At 43.4% G+C, this 22,886-nt stretch overlaps 1 protein-coding gene across 2 annotated transcripts in view; it reads left to right on the plus strand.

The window, feature by feature from the left end:
- The window catches only part of STAC3 (SH3 and cysteine rich domain 3), a 158,975-nt gene that overhangs the window by 85,648 nt on the left and 50,441 nt on the right, over positions 1–22,886 (plus strand). For both annotated transcript variants that reach the window (XM_073613823.1, XM_073613822.1), the window contains exon 4: positions 3,344–3,425. In XM_073613823.1, coding sequence (XP_073469924.1) covers positions 3,344–3,425 — 82 coding nt within the window. The remainder of the gene's footprint in view (positions 1–3,343; positions 3,426–22,886) is intronic.

The raw sequence follows: 22,886 nt of genomic DNA on the forward strand, positions 1-22,886 counted from the left end.
GGCAGAGCCTTGGATGCAGGAGAGTTTTCCAAAGTCACCCTTACTGTTTATAGCTTTCCCCAGCATGCACCATTGGCAATACATCTCCTAGTGGTTGGCCAGAGAGACAAACATATTTATCACTCAGGTTATTGGATGTTCTTACACTTATGCAAGGTACACTCCCCAATAGCCGGCAGATGCAAACAATACTAAGCTTATAGTAAAAAAAGCAGAACTATCTTTTAGAGCTCAGGCTGACTATAGCCTAGAAGCACTCAGTTTAGACTATGGACTCCACTGCTTAGAGCAGGGTTCCTACACTCATATAAAAACAAATCTCTTGAGCTTGGGGGCTTAGTCTATAGGTGAGTGATGTGGCCAACCCTCTGGATAAAACAATACCTGCAGTCTTGCTGCCCTCCTCAGAACAATGGGTAATTTTAAAACTGAAACATAAAAGGAGGAATGGAGGGCGCACCGACCTTGTGCATTACCAATGGTAAAATTTATCAAATAACTATAACAGCAATAGTCATACTCACAAACAACATATAAAAAAGGCTTATTGGTAGATGAGACTGCGCCTCTGAACGCATGCAACCCAGACCGGATATTCACAGCTTTGGCTCTGAGAAAGAGGGTACGTCCTTGAAACGCGTTTGTGATGCCATCTGACCTGGCTTGTTTGTAAGTATGACTACTGCTGTTATAGTTTTTTAATACATTTTACCATTGGTAATGCACAAGGTAGTTGCCTCCTCCATTCCTCTTTTTATATTCCTACACTCATACCCCAGTGAAGTAGACTTCATCCCCCGAAGTCTGAAAAATCTAAAAAATTCTCTCACAGCTGAGAGCTGGGTATCCTATGTTAAAAATGAAAAAAAAAATGGGTTTACTAGGGAAAGGGCTAGCAGTAATTACATTTGCAGGTGGAAGTCCACATAAAACACAAATGTTCAAGGCAATTATTTCTCACAAGAAATTTAGAACAAATGTCACTAGGCCCAAATAACTGACAGTGACATATACTCTTTGAATCACATAGATTACAGTACTTCCTACCACTAGCTAATTAAATAGCAGAGGCACAAATCACATAACACTACAAGTGCAATGTTCCTTGATTGCAGAAGTACCAGTCTTGCTAAAATGACACTACAGAGCATGGATTTTCAAGTAGATGTTTCTTTCCTAAAAGTCCAGCCCTATTACTTGATCCCTACCTAGGTGCAATAAAGTATAACACTGTACTCTTTGCATTCCTTTTATGCAGCAGTTGCAGATTTTGTAAAAGCATTGTCAGTAGTAGTTACTGACTTGTGCACGAGGATTACTCCTGGGAAAAAAAAGTACCCTGACTAACATCTATCTAAACACAAAATGGATCATAAAGGTCCCAACAAAGACCAAATTCAAACTTATGACAATTCAACTGTAATTACTGGCAGTCCAGGAACATCAGCTAGTAATCCTCTTTGACATGCAACCCAGCAACAAGCCAGCAGAACAGCAACTTCAGGAGCAAGCAGCAACAATGATGCTATTCTCAACATCAATAGGGCCTCTTTACATGAACACCCTAATGTGACAGGAACATGCTGTTGCTAATGGCAGCCAGGATTGAATCCAGCAGTACACACAAACAAACAGTAGTGTCCTTTTCCTTATGCTTCAACAGGAACATACTCCAGCATAACATCTTCTAGTAGGGAAACAGTCATTTTTCTAGCTCACCAGTAATATCAGGAGCTAACATTTGTGCCTTTGTGGGAGCAGTGGAGGGAGCCTTTTCATTACTCCAATGTTCCTTATCTTCCGCCTTGTCTGCCTATATTCCCTTCAGGGACATTAACTTTGCAACAGTACCGTCTGCACTATTTGTAGCAATAGTAACCCCAGTTTGCTCACCACTCCCTTGTGAAGCTAGCTCAGTGGCAGGAGGAACCTCTGGTTCTGCCTCTGATATGCAGTGCTGAAAGTCTTGACCATGGCTGTTTAAAGCTTGTGTGTAGAAATGGCAGGACAGGTGTTCTCAGTGGTCTCATATACTTTCACATCCAAGATCTTCAGATAAGGGGAGACAGTGGGAGTTGGCTGCTACAAATTGGTCATATTTTCTTTTTTTCTTCACACTGTGGTTGCAGGATTCATTTGCACAGTTGAGTAGATTCTCTTCCCAGCTTCTTTTCCAGTCATGTAGCCCCCCCAGACAAGCAGGTGTTCAGGCTTTCCCCACCAAGGCCCACACTGCTGATCTTCTGTAAATCTGTTTTGCACCCTCTTACCTCTCTGTGAAAGTGACAAAGACCAGTGGTGAAACTCTCCAATAATAAAAGCATTACTCTCTACTTTGTGTGGCAAAATGGTCTTGTAAGAGTCTATTAGGCTTTTCTAGACAATCACTGCATGTATATCACTGGACCTCACGTTGTATGGCACCAAAACTGTAGCACCCTCTTACCCCCTGGAGGCAGTTAAGGATTCCCAGGTGGCTTGATTGGCCATTTTACCACAGGGTGGAATCCTTGACTCATTGTGGGGTGGAAGAAATCGGGTGGCAATCACTTTAGGACATTTTACAGACTTTAATATAGGACCAATTAACTCAGGGAGAGAGGCATTAGATCACAGGATACCAAAAAAAGATCAAAATGCAGACTTAGTATCACCATTCACAGTCCATTCAGAAAAATTTCCTTTAAGGCAGACCAGTATTGTCATGTGTGGGTGGCTTAAGGCCAGTAAATGAAGGGGAAACCTTGCTTCATAGACCCCATAGGGCATGTGAACTTCACAGAGTGCATGACCTCCAGCCATGGAGAACACAGAACCTTCTGCCATGGGGATAGAAAATGTAAATAATAACTCCAAACTACTGTCTTTCTACTGATGATTATTCACCAACATCAGTGCAAATATTTAAAAAGAAAAAATGATTACTACAATTTGTTACTGTTCTACACCACTATAATCTACCACAACATGTGACAGAGTCACTTTGAGTCGTGATTATTTCTACTGCCTATCATTCCTAACAATTCTTTTCTTTCAGACATTGGAAGGATGTACAGTTATTATAAGGAATTTGTCAAAATGACTATACCTATGTGAGAATCTGCAGATTGAAACTGCTATCCTCTGGGCTGCATAGCAGTGTATGGGGTGGTGACATCATCAACAGTAATAGTAAATAGGTTCAGCATCACTAAGTTATAAGTAGTATGAGGTCTGGGAGTCGGAGAATGGCAGCTGCTAAATAAAGCCCCTCACACAGGAACTTTTTCCCATGACAAATTCTGTTTAAGCTATGTTCTTTTATGGGTAATCTGTTTCTTATGTTTACTCATTTGTTTTACAGCCCCCAGGTTTTCGGCGTGCATACAGTTCTCCACTGTACAGCAATCAACAATATGCCTGTGTAAAGGAATTGCTCCCTTTCTGTGAGTTTTATTACTTCTTACAGTTTATTAGATTTCAGAAAAAAATTACTTCTTTGAAAAGCAGACACATTATCATTCATGGAATTCAAACTATTAATACAATTATATGAGTAACTTCTGATATTGTTTCAATCAGAATTGTTCATAAAAGTGAGTTCAGCGCTGTTTTGAATATCTTCTAATTTAATTCATCTACAAATTATTATTATTCATTTTATTCCGTCTTTCAGGGGATTAAGAACTGTTATTTTGTTGCTAATACTGACACTCTATCCACTAGGTGGCAGTTTATGCTTTCCTTTGAGAACGCACAGTATGTCCCTACATACCAGATATCTGAGTTGTTAAGATTTAAAGATCGCACATGGAGAATTAGAGATTAATAAATCTTGAGAATTACTGATTAGGTGTTTTGCAACTCTCATTACATATTAAATAAGCCTACATGATATACAATTACTTGCATTTTTGTGATGATTGCCCAAGCTTTCCAAGTCATTATGTTATTACTAATAACATCCTAATGTTCTTTGACATATCTAATTGTCTCACCAAAATCATTAAAGGGACAACTCTGAATATTCCACTCCAATCAACAAAGTCACATACATTGGAAAGGCAGGTCACATTCTAGAATGCATGATTGACTTTTCACAAAAAAATTGTTGTACAAACTAAACAATATAGTGCAATTTTATCATTCTGTTTGCTGTGAAGCTAACGCAGTTATGGTTACATCGCCTATCACTGGTGACAGGTATAGAGAGAAACGAGAGAGGGATTATCAGCTGTCTGTCTGTGACAATATTGTTGATTCAGGTTTTGCTTTTACCTTAGGACATACACAATGGGTGACAGAAAAAAAAGGGGGCAGATGGGAGGTAGGTCTGGAGTCCTCAGTTACTAAGAGTGGAAGAAAGGGTGGTTGTTTAGAGGTGGAACTATAATAATAAGGTGCAAACAGGGTCTGGGAGTGGGGGCTAAAGAGATGGGGCAGAGAAAGTAAGGTGAACCACCTAGGAGCAGGGGGAAGAATAGAAAATAAATGGAGGGAAGGTGAGTGATGAGAGCTATTTATAAAGTACCTTTGCCTCTTATTCCACTCCCATCATCAGGCACATGCCTTCATCTAATATAAAGACATAAGTCAATGTTGCCATATCTTGTAAATTACTTCTGGGGTGTATTTTTGTGAATGAATTTCCTTATGTTTTCTATTATATTAAGCTACATCAGGAGGCAGACCTTAGCGGAACTGAGGAGGTGTCTTAGAATCAGTTTCCCAAAAAATTTTGTGAGGATAAATGTATTATTATGAAGAAAGTAGGATTGATCAGCAGGGATGTGAAAGTCCCACCTCTCCTTGCTTTGTTACGTCAGTCAATTACCGTCTGGAATCAGACCAAGCCAAGATGGCTGCCCCTGCACCGGAGACACTCCGTAGATGAGCATTGCAAAGTGATCTCCCTAAAGATGGCTGCTGCACTTCTGCATTAATGAACATTAAATAATTATCCCTTTCCACATTTCAGAAAGATAATACAGCAGTAACAATGCAATAAGTTATGCAGCAGTTATCAGCTAAAGTCCAAATTACATTGATAATGTTTCTGGCCTCCTGTATGGATTAGACTGGGAATGTGGGGAAGGAGTCAGTTGGCTTGGATCTTTGTGAGCAGTTTCCTACATTCATAGTTAAATATATACTTACTGTACATAGTTGGTAAGGTTTAATAAAGACAGCAGTCCATCCAGTTCAACCTGTGTGGATGTGTGTATATTATGTCTCTACCTCTTCCCATATTCCTGTACATTGTGTTCAATAAGATGACCATCTAAGAACTTTTTGAAATTAGTGACATTACCTGCTGAAACCATCGAGTGTGGAAGTGAGTTCCAAATCCTTACCGCTCTAAAAGTAAAAAAAAGACCTTACTCAGTTTAATGTTGTACCGCTTCTCATCCAATTTAACTGAGTGGCCACATGTCTTCTTGAGCGACCTTAGACTGAATACTTTCCTCCCTATGCTGGAGTTACTATTAAGATATTTGTATATTGCTATCATATCTTAAGCCTATCTTCTCTAGGGAGAATAAGTTTAATGATTGTAAACATTCCTCATAACTGAGATCCTCCAGCCTTCTTTAGTTTTATTGTTATTTTCTAGACTCTCTCCAGCTCCAACACATCCCTTCTGAGTACTGGAGACCAGAACTGGACAGCATACTCAACTGAACCAGAGTTTTGTAAAGTTGTAGATTTATAGTGTTATCTCTTGAGTAAATACCCTTTTAAATACATGCTAATATTCTACTGGCCTTGCTTGCTGCAGCTTGGCATTACATGCAATTGCTGAACCTGTGATCTACTAGGACCCCCAGATCATTTTCCATCCACGATTACCGCAGAGGTTCTCCCTTTAGTATGTAGCTTTGTATCATCAGTAAACACTGAGATTGAACTATTTATACCCGCCTCTATATCATATACAAATAAGTTAATCAGGATTGGTCCCAAGACAGAGCCCTGGGGTACCCCACTTATATATCACCCTCCTCTGGATGTGCCCCTGTAACTAGTTTACTATCCAGGTACATACACTAACCTCAACACCAACAGACCTCAATTCATGGATCAAGCATCTACGAGGGACCGTGTCCAATGCTTTGGCAAAGTCTAGATACACTACATCCACCGGCCTTCCTTTATCCGGATTACAGCTCAATTCCTCACAGAATGTTAATAGGTTTGTCTGGCAAGAATGATCTTTTATAAATACCTGCTGATTACTACTAATGATACTATTCTTATCTGCAAATTTCTGGATATGATCCCTTATTATCCCCTCCATAGTTTTCAAACTATTGATGTTATGCTGACTGGCCTGTAGTTTCCAGGTATACATTTTGGTTCATTCTTGAATATTGGTACCACGTTAGCCTTACGCCAATCCGCTGGCCCCATTCCAGTCAGGAAGCTTTCCTTAAAGATTGGAAATAAAGGTCTAGCAATGACCTGGCTAAGTTCTTCGAGGACTCTCAGGTGCAAGCCATCTGGTCCTGGAGATTTGTTCACATTAAGTTTTTTCAGTCTTTTTAGAACACTGGCCTCTGCTAGCCACAAGAGTACATTCCTTGCTGTGTTGCTAACACTATCATCTTGTTTATTATACCCCTCCTTTTACATAGTAAAACTGAGGAGAAGAATGTATTTAATACAATTGCCATGTCACTTGTAACCAACTTCCCTTGATCATCCTTTATGGGGTTAATATGCTCTGACTATTTTTACTATTAATATATTTATGAAAATTTGGGATTCTTTTTACTCCCCTCTGCTATGTCTCTCTAATTTTCTATTTTTGCTGCCCTGATTGCTCGCTTACATTTCTTTTTGCATTTTTTGTAGTGTTGGAAGGTTGACAGTGTCCCCTCAGCCTTATATTTTTTAAAGGACAATGTAGGGAATGTAATTGCCACGTGATCACTGATAGCTAAGTTTTCTCTTACTTCCACATTCACCATCAGCTCTGGGTTGTTTGTGATTAGTATGTCTAGCAGAGCCTTGTTTCTAGTTTGGGCATCCACCAACTGACACCTAAAATTTCCATCAAGACATTTAAAAAGTGCTGATCCTTAGAGTGAGCAGTTCTATCTGCACAGTCAATATCTGGATAATTAAAGTCACCCTTTATGATTACATTGTCCTGTCTTGCCACCATTTGTAAACTGTGACAGATCAGTCTCTTCTTCATCCGTCAGGGTTGGGGGCCTGTAGCATACCCCCTATTTTAATTTTCCATTCGTTTCTTCCCTTTGTTGTTCCAGCCACAAGAATTCCACCCCTTCCATTGCCCTGTTAGTAATGTCATCCCTCGTGTTCACTGTCAAATCACATTTTAAGTACACACACCCCTCCCCTCTTCTACCTACCATGTCCCTTTAATGCAGGGAGTACCCCTGGGCAGTTGCAAGCCAGTCATGTGAACTGGCAAACCAGGTCTCTGTTACTCCCATGAAGCCCAAATACTCCTCATACATCAGTAGTTTCAGTTCCTCCATTTTGTTCACCAGACCCCTAGCATTATTAAACATGCCTTTTAGTTTTGTACAGCCGCATATTGTTTTATCCCTGCTTGTTCCGAGGCTGCATTAGGATTCTGCCAGCCCAGGAGGGATATGGGGTGAAAACTGAAGCACAGAGATGGGTCTTTGCCCTTTTTATGCAGTACAGTGATATGAGCTCATAGGGAGTCTACATAGAACTATGCGCCTGTGGAATGAGAATTATAAGCTGCTAAAAAGTGGCAATATGAAGTGTGAAGCTATCAGGGCCAGGAGATTTGCCTGTATGGGTGTTCTTAATCACCTCTGACAGTTCCGCCATTGAGATTGGGTCCTCCAGAGTCTCAATGGTTTGGGAGTTAATTTTAGGTTGTTTGGACACTGCCAATTATGTAAGTATCTTCTCTGTTGTAATATCATAGTAATTTTTCGTTTGGGTGTGCAGGTAGATCATATACAGTAGTGATGTATAACATGTGTTGAAGGCATTTGCTATGTTCTTAGGGAGATGGGCCTTCTTACGTTGCAATGCATTGATATTAGGGATAAAGGACAGATTCTGTTGTTCCTTTAGAGCAGTGTTTCTCAACTCCATTCCTCAAGGCGCCCCAATAGGTCATGTTTTCAGGCTCTCCATTATGTTGCACAGGTGATTTGATCAGTTTCACTGCCTTAGTAATTACCACAGCTGTTTTATCTGAGGGAAATCCTGAAAACATGACCAGTTGGGGCGCCTTGAGGACTGGAGTTGAGAAACACTACAGTTTATATTTACTACAATGATTGCATTTCCATGTTCTGTGTACTGTGTGAGACCAGATATAGTAAATGCAGGGTCCTGGGTTTAGTAAGACTTTAAGGAAGGATCTAATGTCATTGTCCAACGTAAGATGGTTCAGTGGGGACTGGGAGTCTTGGTGAGTGTACATCTGGGACATAGAGAATGAGAGGCTCAAGGGCAAGGAGACAAGAGTGTCTTTCTCTAAATCTTGTGGGGGAGGGAGCTCCCATGCCTCATCTAGGGCCCGTGGTTGTAGACAACTCCAGGGGGCAAGGGGGTTTCTGTGTTTATGTTCTACCAACATAGCCCAGGTTGTGGTGTGTGGAAAGGGCTAGTATGACAAGACATTTGTTGGACATTCAACTGGATATGCCATCTCTTTTAACACAGATCATAACTGTTGTCAGCAAAATGTGCACGTGACTGAATGCTACCCTGGGAGGTAGAAGAAGCCAGCTTTTGTCAGATCGGCTGCCGTACACATGGTTTCTATTGAACAGGCTGATGCCGCCCGATATTTGGTCCATGTGTACTAGGCTTAAGTGGGGATACTTTACCAGAAATCCGTTAGATTGGGATCCAGTCGGGGCATATGGACATTATATAACTTTCTTTGTGGATCAAGATTCCATGGAAAGAAATGCAGGAAATTGTCCAGTTTTTATCATGCCGATCAATCAATAAATCACCTTGGCACACAATGCTATCTGAAATCTGTCTCTAACCTGACAGGACTAGCTGGTTGAGTTTTGCCCACTTGACCAAACGCTTACAGTTCTCTCCTATTTGGAGGCCCTGGCTATGCAGAAAATTCAGCTGTGTCTACAAGATAGGGTTGAAGGTTGTCCAATTCCCAATCTGAGAAATCAGGGGTACACCGTTTTGTCTGGATCATTTCGAGCTCAGACACTATGCTATGCATTCAGGATTAGGAAGGGGGCAACCTATGCAGACACCAGTTAGAAAAAACAAAAGTATTGCATTTTCTGTGCACTTTGCATTTTTAATGATCTGCATTTTTGTAATATCTATAATATCATGTAATATCATGAAAGGAGTTAAATTGGTACAGAATTTACATTTTTAAAATGCATGCAGTTTTCAGCGTCTCAAAAGTGGACAAACCACGGTGATAGGTAAATTCAGAAATTGTTTTGGATTTGGTTTACTGTAGCTGAAAATTCTTTAGGAATAGCTTTGTTACCAATGAAGTAATTAATGCATCCATCTGGAGTAAAATACAATACTTAGGCACACACTCAAGGTCAACCTTTTATAGATCATAGGATTGCAGTTAAAAACATAAACAATCTTTGAAAGTGTAAGTTAGAGAATGCACTGAGCGCTGTTGTGTTGTAATTGAGACAAGTTTACAGTAACTGAACCAATGTTTGGTTCCCCAGAAATGACACTGAGATTCATTAATAGCTACTTTCCGCCTTTCTGTAAATTGTGTTTCTCTAGGTCATATCATAGATTTCTATTTTCCAGGCTGTCAACAAGCATGTCTCTCTTGTTTTGGATGGTGGTGTTCACTTACAGGCCATTGTGTTCATTTGGAAAACTGACATTTTCACATCACAACACGTATTATGATTTATTGAATGAACCACAATTTCTTATGACACTATATAAGGATTTATTGCATAAAGCAGAGTTTTCTATGATGCTGTTACACTATTGTTTCTTTGATAAGTGAATGATAATGGTGAGTAATAAGTTTGCTTTGCCATTGGGTTTCCAGTTCACTGTAGCCTGTCTGCCTGTAACAGCTTCTCTCTGACTGACAATACCATACTGTAATCTATAAAAAGGTACCGTACATCTAAAGTAAGAAATAAATTATTTAAAATAAATTATTTGTTGCATGCTCTTACATGGCTAACAATATCTACTATGATTTTTTATTCCCTATATAAAATAATTCAGAATGATGTGATCAGTATGTGCTTTCTTACTATTGACCATTAGGTGGTACCATTGTGCCATCATACTGACATTCTTTTTCAAGCATCTCCCAATAGCCGTGCCTGAATTTTGTGGGTTAAAATAGAATGTATTCAGTATACATTTGGTATGACACATACATGTGAATTAGTTTATATACAGTGTAAGGAGAACATAACTGTAATCCATGATTTAATTATAGATCAACTCATTTCCCAAACACTTTCTATACATTTGTCTCTTGAACCCACAATTAGGTTCGAACTTCCACTCTTCTAAATGCATTATTGACTGCAGGATCCAGCCCTTGTGTAGTGAGGGGTTATTCTTCCCCAGACGCATGTGGTTTAGTGTGCACTAATGTATATGGATTACCTCTTTCTTTCAAAGTAACGCTACCTAACGTGGAATAGAGCAGGAAATTTAAGGTCAGCTTATTAAAAAGTAGGCAGAACTTCAAATGTTCAAATGTACCCTGATTAAGTATATTGGTGTGAACATGACCCATTAAAACCACTAAATTTAATTAATTAAGTACGTTGTTCATGCTTTAAAAAGATAAAAACGGAAAAATCTAAAGATGGTGGGGTACACCCATAGCAGACAATGTTTATAAAAGAGTATGGCATAATTCACTTAATTTTAGATTTTTTTTTATGTTTTCCTATATGCAGGATGTTGTCTGTTTACACCAGATTTTCAAAATAAATGTGTGCATTTTGCATATCAAACAGTTTTCCTAATGAACATGACACAAACTGTTGTCATTGAGTCTGAAGTGTGTAAATTTCACTTTACATACTCATACACCCTGAAGATTTATATGAATTACATATACATATGCCATACACTGACTGTGGGTCTGAAGGTACACATCAAAACCCATTTTATACTTCAGTGAAATACCTGTAAAATGCTGGTCAGATTAGGACCAAGCTGGAGGTCACACCTCATTAAACCTCTGCAGTGATAACCTTCATGCCTCATCTTTCATCCCACACTCCAGCATCCTCAATTAACTTCTGTGACTAGCCTTTTTAAGTCAGGCCATATCATTTTATTTAACAAAACTTTGGTTAAAAAAATTCTATTTAGGTGTAGCTCTCTTTTGGGGTGGGGGTTATGAGAAATGGCCCTCCCCAAACAAGATATTGCACTAAACCTGTAGGTAAAACATGTAAGTAAGTAGGGGAACCAGAACTCTTCCACCTAGGTGGAAGACTAGGTTTGATAATAAAATTGGCAGTAAAAGAAACTAATCTAAGTAATCTAAAAAAAGTAGTTGTGAGCAGATGAAATGCTACAGCCAGCATATAACATTAACCATAAGCATATAGATGAAGTATAGAAGTATGTAGGTGACCAGTATGGAAATAATACAAGTTTTATACGCAATGTAATAAGAGATTAATAAAATAATAGTACAAACAGGTTATCAGCAAAGGGCCCAGCATGAGTCCTGGTGGAACTGTACACATATACCTGGGTATATTTAGTTTTTAATAGAGATATCTCCAGACAAATATTGTAGCAAAGTTCAGTTGCAGGGGACCCTGAGGATGATCAGGATGTGGCATCTGTCTTAGTGTTGGAGACCTGAAGACAAGGTCTATGATGATGAGGAGCAGGGCTGGACTGGGACAAAAATCTGGCCCTGGACTTCACCCAGAGCGGCCCACTTTAATTTTGAAAACATGCACGTAACCAGTATATAAAACCATACGCAATTGAGCAATATGGATACTTATTGAGTTTGGGATGGATCTGAGGGAAGCGGTGCGGCCTTTGTATGGGGCATCAGAGCGACCTGGAGGAAAATTGACACCTTGCCCCCTGGTAGGGTAACCACACTTCCAGACTGCCATTCTGAGACAATTTTGCCAAGGACCGGGGGGGAATGTAGTCTCAGGGTTGACAGGGAATTCAGCAGTGGGGGTAATTTGTCGAGTGAATGGCTGGTGCTGGCAATGAAAACATCCGACACCATGCTTAATATGGTGTCAGGATGGTCAAATCACATTATTTCTATTACTACATTGTAATATATAATGAAATAGTTCAACTCACCAGAATGCAGAATCAGTGGGAACCATTACCTGTTACCAGATGCAGCATGTCATTTGCCACCGCCGCCTGCCACCAGATGCAGCGTGTCATTTTCCACTATCGCCTGCCGCCAGATGCAGCGTGTCATTTTCCACTATCACCTGCCACCAGATGCTGCGTGTCACTTGCCACCGTCGCTTGCCACCACATGCAGTGTGTCACATGCCACATCGTCTGCTGCCAGAAAGAGGGCAGAGAGAGAGAGAGAGCAGAGAGAGAGAGAAGGGGGGCAGAGAGAGAGAGGGGGGGAGGGAGAGAGAGAGGGGGGACAGAGAGAGAGAGGGGGACAGAGAGAGAGAGAGAGAGAAAGAGAGAGGGGACAGAGAGAGAGAGGGAGGACAGAGAGAGAGAGAGGGGGGCAGGAAGAGAGAGAGAGAGAGAGAGAGAGAGAGGGGGGGGCAGGGAGAGAGAGAGAGAGAGAGAGGGGACAGGGAAAGAGAGAAAGAGAGAAAGAGAGAGAGGGGGACCGGGAGAGAGAGAGAGGGAGGACAAGGAGAGAGAGAGGAGGGACGAGGAGAGAGAGAGGGAGAGAGGGGGGACAGGGAAAGAGAGAACGAGAGAGAGGGGGACAGGGAGAGAGAGGGGGGACAGGGAGAGAGAAAGAGCGAGAGAGAGACGGGGAGAGAGAGGGGGGGACAGAGAGAGGGGGGACAGGGAGAGAGAGAGAGGGAGGACAGGGAGAGAGAGAGGGGACAGGGAGAGAGAGAGGGGGGGCAGGGAGAGAGAGAGGGGGACAGGGAGAGAGAGAGGGGACAGGGAGAGAGAGAGGGGGGGCAGGGAGAGAGAGAGGGGGACAGGGAGAGAGAGAGAGGGGGGAGGGGGATAGAGAGGGGGGACAGGGAGAGAGAGAGAGGGAGGGAGGGAGAGAGAGGGATGACAGGGAGAGAGAGAGAGAGAGAGGGAGGGGAGAGAGAGGGGGGACAGGGAGAGAGAGGGGACAGTGAGAGAGAGAGGATGGACAGGGAGAGAGAGAGGGGGACAGGGAGAGAGAGAGAGGGGGGAGAGGGGGGACAGGGAGAGAGGGGGAGGGGGAGAGAGAGGGGGACAGGGAGAGAGAGAGAGAGGGGGAGGGAGAGAGAGGGGGACAGGGAGAGAGGGGGACAGGGAGAGAGAGAGGGGGGACAGGGAGAGAGAGAGAGGAGGGACAGGGAGAGAGAGAGGGGAGGGGGCAGAGAGAGGGGTCCGGGTCTGCTCAGTGACAGTGCTCATATCACTCGAATGGTGCAGGAGGGGCTTTAATGTGGCTGTCGAGTTGACTACTTGTTTAATCTTCCTGCTCCCTCTTGCTCTTCATCGATGTAACGTGCAGGCAGGGAGAGAGTGTTGGGAAGCGGTGTGTCACAAGCTGGCTCATTCACAGCTGAGACTGAGAGCAGTGTGCGAACCCCCTCTTCTAGGGCAGCTGCACCGAGCCGCTGCCCACACACTGACACCAGGGATGTCCCGGAGGATGCAGCGGCCGTCGGAGAACTTCTGTCCCTGCCCACCAGCGTGACCTTTCTGACATCTATTGCAGGGGCAGAGCCTATCGGCTCTGTGCTACAGGTGGTGGGTGGGCCGGCAACAGATGCAGTGAAACACTGAAGCATCATCCCGACCCAGTCCACTCCTGAATTGCCGCCTCAGTCCCATGGTAGGGCTGGCCCTGGACAGTACAGCAGTGCTCAAAATAATGGCTGCACGGGCCGCGCAGCCATTATTTTGACAGGCTGTCACTGAAACCGGCCTACTGAGCCATCGGCCCACCGGGAAACTCCCGGTAGTCCCGATGGCCAGTACATGCCTGATGAGGAGACTGGCTGTTGTCCAACCAGCCTGGAACGTAGTCCAACCAGCCTAGCGCTCTGACTTGGGCTTAGGAAATTATGTTTTTGACTGTGCTGTTCTTAGCTGAGCAGCAATTTATTTTCTTGGCCTGGCTAGGTCTCCCTAAACCTCCAGAAGAAGCCTCAAGAAATAGGGTAGGAGGGTCAGCCACTGAGTTATTACTGTTTATCTGACCTCAGCCAATACCTGGGAGGTAGATGCAGAAGGTGTGGATTGGGAGAAGTGTCTGTTCAGAGTATTTCTCCTGGAGCCCCTGCCCCTGCCCTGGAAGGTAGCCGGTATTACTGAAAAGCTGTTGCTGTTAGGCCTCAGCATGTGCTTGACTGAGAGCCTTGGAGGAAAATGGACTTAAAGAGACTTAGAGACTTGGAGGACATTAACTGTAGAAGCTTGGCTGGAAATGGAACCCTTTCACTGAAGAGTGTCACAGGGAAGCTAACTAAGGAGCTGTCTCTTGACATTGTGAGTAGGAACTTTTGGCTAGAGCTCCAGGTGTGCTATGCTTAGGTGGTGAGGCATTACTTAAGGCTGCTACTGAAGGGTTTGCTTGAGAATCTGTCCTCCTATGCCTGTGTGTGTTTTGGAGTATTCTGCGCCCTCATCCCACTACCTGCCTGTGTTCAAGTACTGCAACACTGAGCCTGCATTTTGTTGGTGTACTCTGGAATTGGTACCTGGGCCTTTCCTAAAAGCCCCTGCTTCTGGTCTGAATTAGCAAGAGTTCTTCCATGAGGACATGTAGTCTAAACCCAGTGGCGGCCGGTCCATAGGGGGCACACGGGCACCGCCCCATCATACATGCATCCAGACCCTAATCTACATGCAGGGTGCCGGACGCATGGACTCCAATGTTTATTTTTTTTTTAAGCACATGATTAGAGCCTGAAGCTCTAGTTGGCTTCAAAAAAGGGCGCAGAGCACTGCTCTCTGAGTCCACCCACTTGTGTGACATTAGCGAATGAATATTCGCAAATGTCTTCCTGATTTTCCTCCCAGTCAATCAGGAAGCAGCTACTGAGTTCTGATTGGCCAGAATGTCTTAAGACTCCCGGCCAATCAGACCCACTTTCTGAATGGAATGCTTAGTGATAGTCTAACTGGGTTGTATGAGGAACTATTGGCCACAGGGTCCCCTACTCCCTGCAGGTCACTCTGCAACTTGGTGCAGGTTTGCTGGAATTCCATAGACATGTGAGGAACTACTTTGGTACATGTTTGCTGCACTACAATACCAGTGTGCCAGCTAATGCTCACAGGTAGTCTGATGTTGTTTGGATAACTATAGGCCCCATCATACCTTTAACTTTCTGTCAAGACAGTCTCAGACTTGGAATTCGAATTTGCAGGCACTACAAGTAGCAGCATGACCTTCCATCCAGTGCCAGAGAGTGCTCAGAGCTGCTCCAACTATGTTGCTTGGGGAACTAGAGCTTCCGGCATGCTTTCTGCCTTGCCAGCACAAAATATCAGCATGGCCACTTGGCTTTAATCCAGCACAGAATGTTCACAGTTTGTCTAACTTTTTTTGGCAGTTTGAGAACTAAATGTCCCAGCATGCCTTCTGCTCTCTGACAGAACACTATGGGACTTGGTGCAAGCGTGGTCAAAGTTTGAGGGATGACAAGTCCCAGGTCCCTCTAGTGTTGAAGGCTGGGCCTTGTTCTTGCTTTGTTACAAGTGTGAGGCACTACAAGTCCCAGTATGCCAATGGCTGTTGTTGTTTAGAATCACGGTAGTGGTTGTAAGATCTTTGGGGCACTGCAAGTCTCAGCGTGTCCCTGTTTAGTTGGGAAGAAAATGCTAAACATTGCTGTTAAAAAGTTGTTGGAGGGACCACAACTCCCATCATGCCTTCTGTTCTAGAAGTGTCCTCATTCTGCAACTAGATGCAAAATGATGAGATGTGTTGCAAGTTTGGTACATGTTTGATGCACTGCAAGTCCCAGCATGGCTTCTGTCTTTCATTGGGCCACTTTGGCCTTGATTTTGATTGGGCAGTTGGAGAACTTCGAGTCCTGTGAGTTTGGCGATGTTGGTGATTGTTGTACCTTTGCAGTGAATTTGAGGACCCAGAATTCTAATTCCCAAAATAATTCCGAGTTTCTTTGGATCGCTAATAGTCCTAGCATGCCTTCTACCCTCAGGACCAAAAAAAAAGACTGCGCTAGCAATAAATTAAATAAAAAAATGTCAAAACCAAATGCACTATAAAAAGGAATGTGGTAAATAAACAAAAAATTAAATAACATAAAATGTAGAATAGGATATATATCCAACACAACACACCATGTGCTAAATAGAAGCATGCGCGGATGCACTAACAAAATAAATGACTTATGTTATCATAAAAGGTGTACATAATAAACATGTGCAACTGTGGAGTGCTAAGGAAGAGCCTATCAATGCACTTAAACAAACAAAAAATATTAAATATATAAATGCATATACTCTCCTAGTTTTACAAACAACAATATAGATAGCACTGATGCGGACTACTAGGACAATGCTAGGTGGAATAATAAACGAAAAAAGTCACCAATAACAAGGTTGCAAACTAAAAGTATTAAGTTAGATGAAACTCTTCCATATTGGAGACAATTGGCAGACTACCAGCTATCCACACCATGTAGTAAGCAGGACAAACGGTGGACTGATGTTGGAAATGTCCGGAAGAAATCTTTGGAGGACCACAAAGACTCGCGTTCCGCAAAAAAGAAAGAAAAATATATGGTGTAAAACCTTACGGTACCATAGGGTCACCTGCGCATATACGCGCTACTCACGGGACCGAGGATGCAGAGCAGGCAATCAGATACTAGGTCGGTTCGCCGCTAGCCAGCGTGCGTTCCACCAACTCCAGGAAGTGATGTCACTTAGGTTGCTGGTTTGGCGTAGGCAGGATGTTACGTCCCGTGAGTAGCGCGTATATGCGCAGGTGACCCTATGGTACCGTAAGGTTTTACACCATATATTTTTCTTTCTTTTTTGCGGAACGCGAGTCTTTGTGGTCCTCCAAAGATTTCTTCCGGACATTTCCAACATCAGTCCACCGTTTGTCCTGCTTACTACATGGTCTGGATAGCTGGTAGTCTGCCAATTGTCTCCAATATGGAAGAGTTTCATCTAACTTAATACTTTTAGTTTGCAACCTTGTTATTGGTGACTTTTTTCGTTTATTATTCCACCTAGCATTGTCCTAGTAGTCCGCATCAGTGCTATCTATATTGTTGTTTGTAAAACTAGGAGAGTATATGCATTTATATATTTAATATTTTTTGTTTGTTTAAGTGCATTGATAGGCTCTTCCTTAGCACTCCACAGTTGCACATGTTTATTATGTACACCTTTTATGATAACATAAGTCATTTATTTTGTTAGTGCATCCGCGCATGCTTCTATTTAGCACATGGTGTGTTGTGTTGGATATATATCCTATTCTACATTTTATGTTATTTAATTTTTTGTTTATTTACCACATTCCTTTTTATAGTGCATTTGGTTTTGACATTTTTTTATTTAATTTATTGCTAGCGCAGTCTTTTTTTTGGTCATATATATCACTAAAAGTGTAGCACTTTTTGTTTCTGCTGCTGCAACAGGCTAGTTTGATTAACACTTTATCACTTATTATTTGCGAGCGCTGGTTTTTATGTTTATATGTTCTACCCTCAGGAGCCTTGATACAGGCTTCTTAGATCTCTGAGGAACTACAAGTCTCAGCATTTTCCTCACACAATGTTGGGAGTTGGTGCAGTTTTGTTACCAGTGTGTTGGTATTCTGAGGAACTACAAGTCCCAGTACAGTTAGATAAACTGTAGTAGTGAACGCTGAAACTTCCTGTAACTTTGTTGCACATTTGGGACAATTTTCTCTTCTTCAGGCTCCATTCACGCTTGTGTGACTTGTCATGCGACTTTGGACTCATGTATTTCGGGTAGAAGCCATTCAAATCTATGCAGCTTGAGGTTACTATTATTAATATTGTTATTGTTGCTATAATTTATTGTAACTATTATTATTATTTATTGTTACTATTATTATGATTACTACTTAGCATAATATTAGTAACAATAATAATATTAGTAACAATGAGGCTCCGTTCACACTTGTGCAACTTGTCAACTGAAACATAAGGCTGCATGACAAATCACAGCCCTTGTATTTTAATGAAAGCCATTCAAATCTATGCGAATTAAAAAAAAATGATGCAACTTTCATTCAACTTGAGTACAATAGGCGGCAATGTAAACTCTCAAAAGTTGCATGAAAGTCACATCTTAATGTTACCAATGTGACACTTGTGCAACAGTCAAAGACAAAGTGTGGGGGGTAGATTGTTTGGCACCTTTGGCACGGTGTCACATTTGGCACCTTTCAGGGGGGAGCAGATACCTGTCTAATACAGGTATTTGCTCCCACTTCCGGCAACAGATTGCTGCAGATTCCGTGGCGATCTACGCCATGTCAGGCCCCTCCTCCACCCCCCTGCTGTCTTCTGGGAGACACACAGGTCTAAAAAGACAGCAGGGACCAGTGAGGGTGCGCAGCACGACTCGCGCATGTGCAGTAGGGAACCAGGCTGTGAAGCCGCGCCCTTACTGAGGATGGCGGAGCCTGCACCCAGGAGCCGAGGGACAGACTGGCTTCGGGTGAGGACATCGCGGGCGCCCTGGACAGGTAAGTGTCCAAATATTAAAAGTCAGCAGCTGCAGTATTTGTAGCTGATGACTTTTAATTTTTTTTTTCTTCCTTCTATTGCGCTCAGGGTCCTCCAAATCTCCAAATTCCTATTTTTTAGTTGCTGTGGTTTGACTACCTGTTAGAAGGTGGCAAAATTCATTTTCTGTGGTCCCATTGAATGTAGCAACGTAGCCAACTTCTCCCACTTGCTCCAGAGGTGGAGTAGGGACTAAGGACTATAGAGTTTTTAGTGTGCGTAGTGCACATGACTGCAAGTCTGCAACTAACATGACTGCTTGTTCCAAACAAAACTAAGTTGGGGGTTGGGAGGTTTGGGAGCTCATAGAGGATCAGTAAGAAATGATTTCATAAAAAATCAATTACAGGGCCATTCAGTGGTGTATTTAGGTTTTGTGCTGCCCTAGGCCTGACTAAACGCATGCACCCCCCTAATTTAAATACGACCCACCCCATCCTGCCGAGGCCACACCCCTTCCTGTTTAAGACCCACCCTATCATCTGTAAACAACACCCCTTCCTCTTTAGGCTCATTTGGCACCTTTCAGGGGGGAACGGGTACCTGTTTCTGGGAGACTGCGCTGTCCCCTCTGAAGTTTGCCCCCCCTCCTCCTTCCTCCACTGGGCCATTCAGAAAGTGCAACGCGCTTCGCACATGTGCAGTAGGGAACCGGTCGGTTTCCCTTACCATGAATGATAGTGGCAAAACCCGAGAGCCAATCCGAAAATCGGCTGAGGTGTCGACATCGCTGGATCCCTGGACAGGTAAGTGTTCTAATATTAAAAGTCAGCAGCTACAGTATTTTTAGCTGCTGAGTTTTAATGCTATCACGGGGGGTCTCACTGTGCCCATCAATTGCAGCCTCACTGTGCCCCATCAAACGCAGTCACTGTGCCCATCAAATGCAGCCACTGTGCCCATCAAATGCAGCCACTGTGCCCATCAAATGCTGTCACTGTGCCCATCAAATGCTGCCACTGTGCCCCATCAAACGCAGCCACTGTGCCCATCAATTGCAGCCACTGTGCCCATCAAACGCAGCCATTGTGCCATCAAACGTAGCCATTGTGCCATCAAACGCAGCCACTGTGCCATCAAACGCAGCCACTGTGCCATCAAACGCAGCCATTGTGCCATCAAACGCAGCCATTGTGCCCTCAAACGTAGCCATTGTGCCATCAAACGTAGCCATTGTGCCATCAAACGTAGCCATTGTGCCATCAAACGTAGCCATTGTGCCCATCAAATGAAGCCACCGTGCCCATCAAACGCAGCCACTGTGCCCATCAAATGAAGCCACCGTGCCCATCAAACGCAGCCATTGTGCCATCAAATGTAGCCATTGTGCCCTCAAATGCAGCCACTGTGCCCATCAAATGCTGCCACTGTGCCCATCAAATGCAGCCACTGTGCTATCAAATGCAGCCACTGTGCCCATCAAATGAAGCCACCGTGCCCATCAAATGCAGCCATTGTGCCATCAAACGTAGCCATTGCGCCCTCAAATGAAGCCACTGTGCCCATCAAATGAAGCCACCGTGCCCATCAAATGCAGCCATTGTGCCATCAAACGTAGCCATTGTGCCCTCAAACGCAGCCACTGTGCCCATCAAATGAAGCCACCGTGCCCATCAAACGTAGCCATTGTGCCCTCAAACGCAGCCACTGTGTCCATCAAATGCAGCCACTGTGCCCATCAAATTCTGCCAGTGCCCATCAAATTCTGCCAGTGCCCATCAAATGCTGCCAGTGTCCATAACACTGATATACTTTATTAAAACACTGTACCTGCTGTCCTGGGGGTTTCCCTCGTGCTCCTCTCTCTCCTCCTGACGTCACAGCCGCAGGGCCGAGGAGAAGATGCAGTGCAGGGGAGGGTAGGCGGAGCTTAAGGCTCCACCTGTCACCTGTTGCTTATGGGGGCGCGAGTGACACACGCCGCCCCCCCGCATGAGATAAAGCCCCCCCATCCGTCTTGCTGATTCCCGGCTCCCGCTGCCGCCTCCCGCACACTTGCAGCCCACGGCGGCCGGCTTTCTGTAGCGGCGCCGTGGTGTATGGGCGTGCTTGTCAGAGAGTAGGGGGGCGTGAGATACACGCCCCCATCCTCTGCCAAGCAGGCCCATACACAGTGGCGCCGCTACAGAAAGCCGGCCGCCGTGTGCTGCAAGTGTGCGGGAGGCGGCAGCGGGAGCCGGGAATCAGCAAGACGGGTGGGGGGGCTTTGTCTCATGCGGGGGGGCGGCCCTTTTTGCCGCCCCCCGCAAAGTGCCACCCTAGGCCTAGGCCTTGTCGGCCTAGGCCAAAACACAGCCCTGGGGCCATTAAGTGTATAGATAATTTTTGGAGAATAAGGATATCATTTAGTGTCACCATACCAGCTTAATAGCTGTTATGTTGTATGGTGTGCCTTTAAATCAGTATATATGAGAACCCACATATGATGTTACTTTTGGAACTTTAGTTGTCGTTTTACAGATTTATGTTTTTTGTTTCTTTGACGTGCACCATTTTGACCGCATTTTTGTGTTTGTGCTCACTATTAGGATTTATTCCTGTCTTTCAGTGCTTATACTTTTTTTACAGTGTAGCCTTTTTTCTCATGCAAGAGCATAGCAGCATTGAAGAACAGAGTGACCCATATTATCTAAAGGGCAGGGCAGGCAACAGACAGGAATTGTGGACAGAGGCAAGCTGAGCTGTAAATAAGCATCAGAGTCTGGAACAGAAAATCAGGAGCCTTGTAAATAAATGTTAAGGTAACAATACACATATTGATTTGTGACTGATTTAGGGACGGGTGATCACAAAACAAGTGATTCGTCATCAATTAAAATTTTAAACGGTGCCACACATACAGAATCAATTGAAAAAAATGATCTGTCAGAAACAATCTTTTGAAATAATTAAAGTATCTAAAAAGGCTCACCACATCGATCAAATGAATGTCTTTGGTTTATGATTCCTATTCAGTTTGATCATTTTCGGCACATCAAATGATCAATATTGATGCCTGTGTGGCCACGTTTAGAGAAAGATTTTTGCTCTGGCAACTCAGTGAAGCTGAAAATTTCCTTTATATAGCATAGTTACATAGTAGGTGAGGTTGAAAAAAGACACAAGTCCATCAAGTCCAACCTATGTGTGTGATTATATGTCAGTATTACATTGTATATCCCTGTATGTTGCGGTCGTTCAGGTGCTTATCTAATAGTTTTTTTAAACTATTAATGCCCCCCCGCTGAGACCCCGCCTGTGGAAGGGAATTCCACATCCTTGCCGCTCTTACGATAAAGAACCCTCTACGCAGTTTAAGGTTAAACCTATTTTCTTCTAATTTTAATGAGTGGTCACGTGTCTTGTTAAACTACCTTCCGCAAAAAGTTTTATCCCTATTGTGGGGTCACCAGTATGGTATTTGTATATTGAAATCATATCCCCTCTCAAGCATCTCTTCTCCAGAGAGAATCATTTCAGTGCTCGCAACCTTTCATCATAACTAATATCCTCCAGACCCTTTATTAGCTTTGTTGCCCTTCTTTGTACTCGCTCCATTTCCAGTACATCCTTCCTGAGGACTGGTGCCCAGAACTGGACAGCATACTGCAGGTGTGGCCGGACCAGAGTCTTGTAGAGTGGGAGAATTATCGTTTTATCTCTGGAGTTAATCCCCTTTTTAATGCATGCCAATATTCTGTTTGCTTTGGTAGCAGCAGCTTGGCATTGCATGCCATTGCTGAGCCTATCATCTACTAGGACCCCCAGGTCCTTTTCCATCCTAGATTCTCCCAGAAGTTCTCCCCCTAGTGAGTAGATTACATTCAGATTTTTGCCACCCAAATGCATTATTTCACATTTTTCTACATTAAACCTCATTTGCCATGTAGTTGCCCAACCCATTCATTTGTTCAGATCTTCTTGCAAGGTTTCCACATCCAGCGGAGAAGTATTCTCTGGAAGATCCAGTTAATAGGAGGAGCCCTTCCCTGATTACTACAAGAGTACTTCAGTTCCAGTGGGGTGGCGCTTCCTCCT

The sequence above is a fragment of the Aquarana catesbeiana genome, linkage group LG02 (genome assembly GCF_042186555.1).
Source record: "Aquarana catesbeiana isolate 2022-GZ linkage group LG02, ASM4218655v1, whole genome shotgun sequence".
NCBI classification, from domain to species: Eukaryota; Metazoa; Chordata; class Amphibia; order Anura; family Ranidae; genus Aquarana; species Aquarana catesbeiana.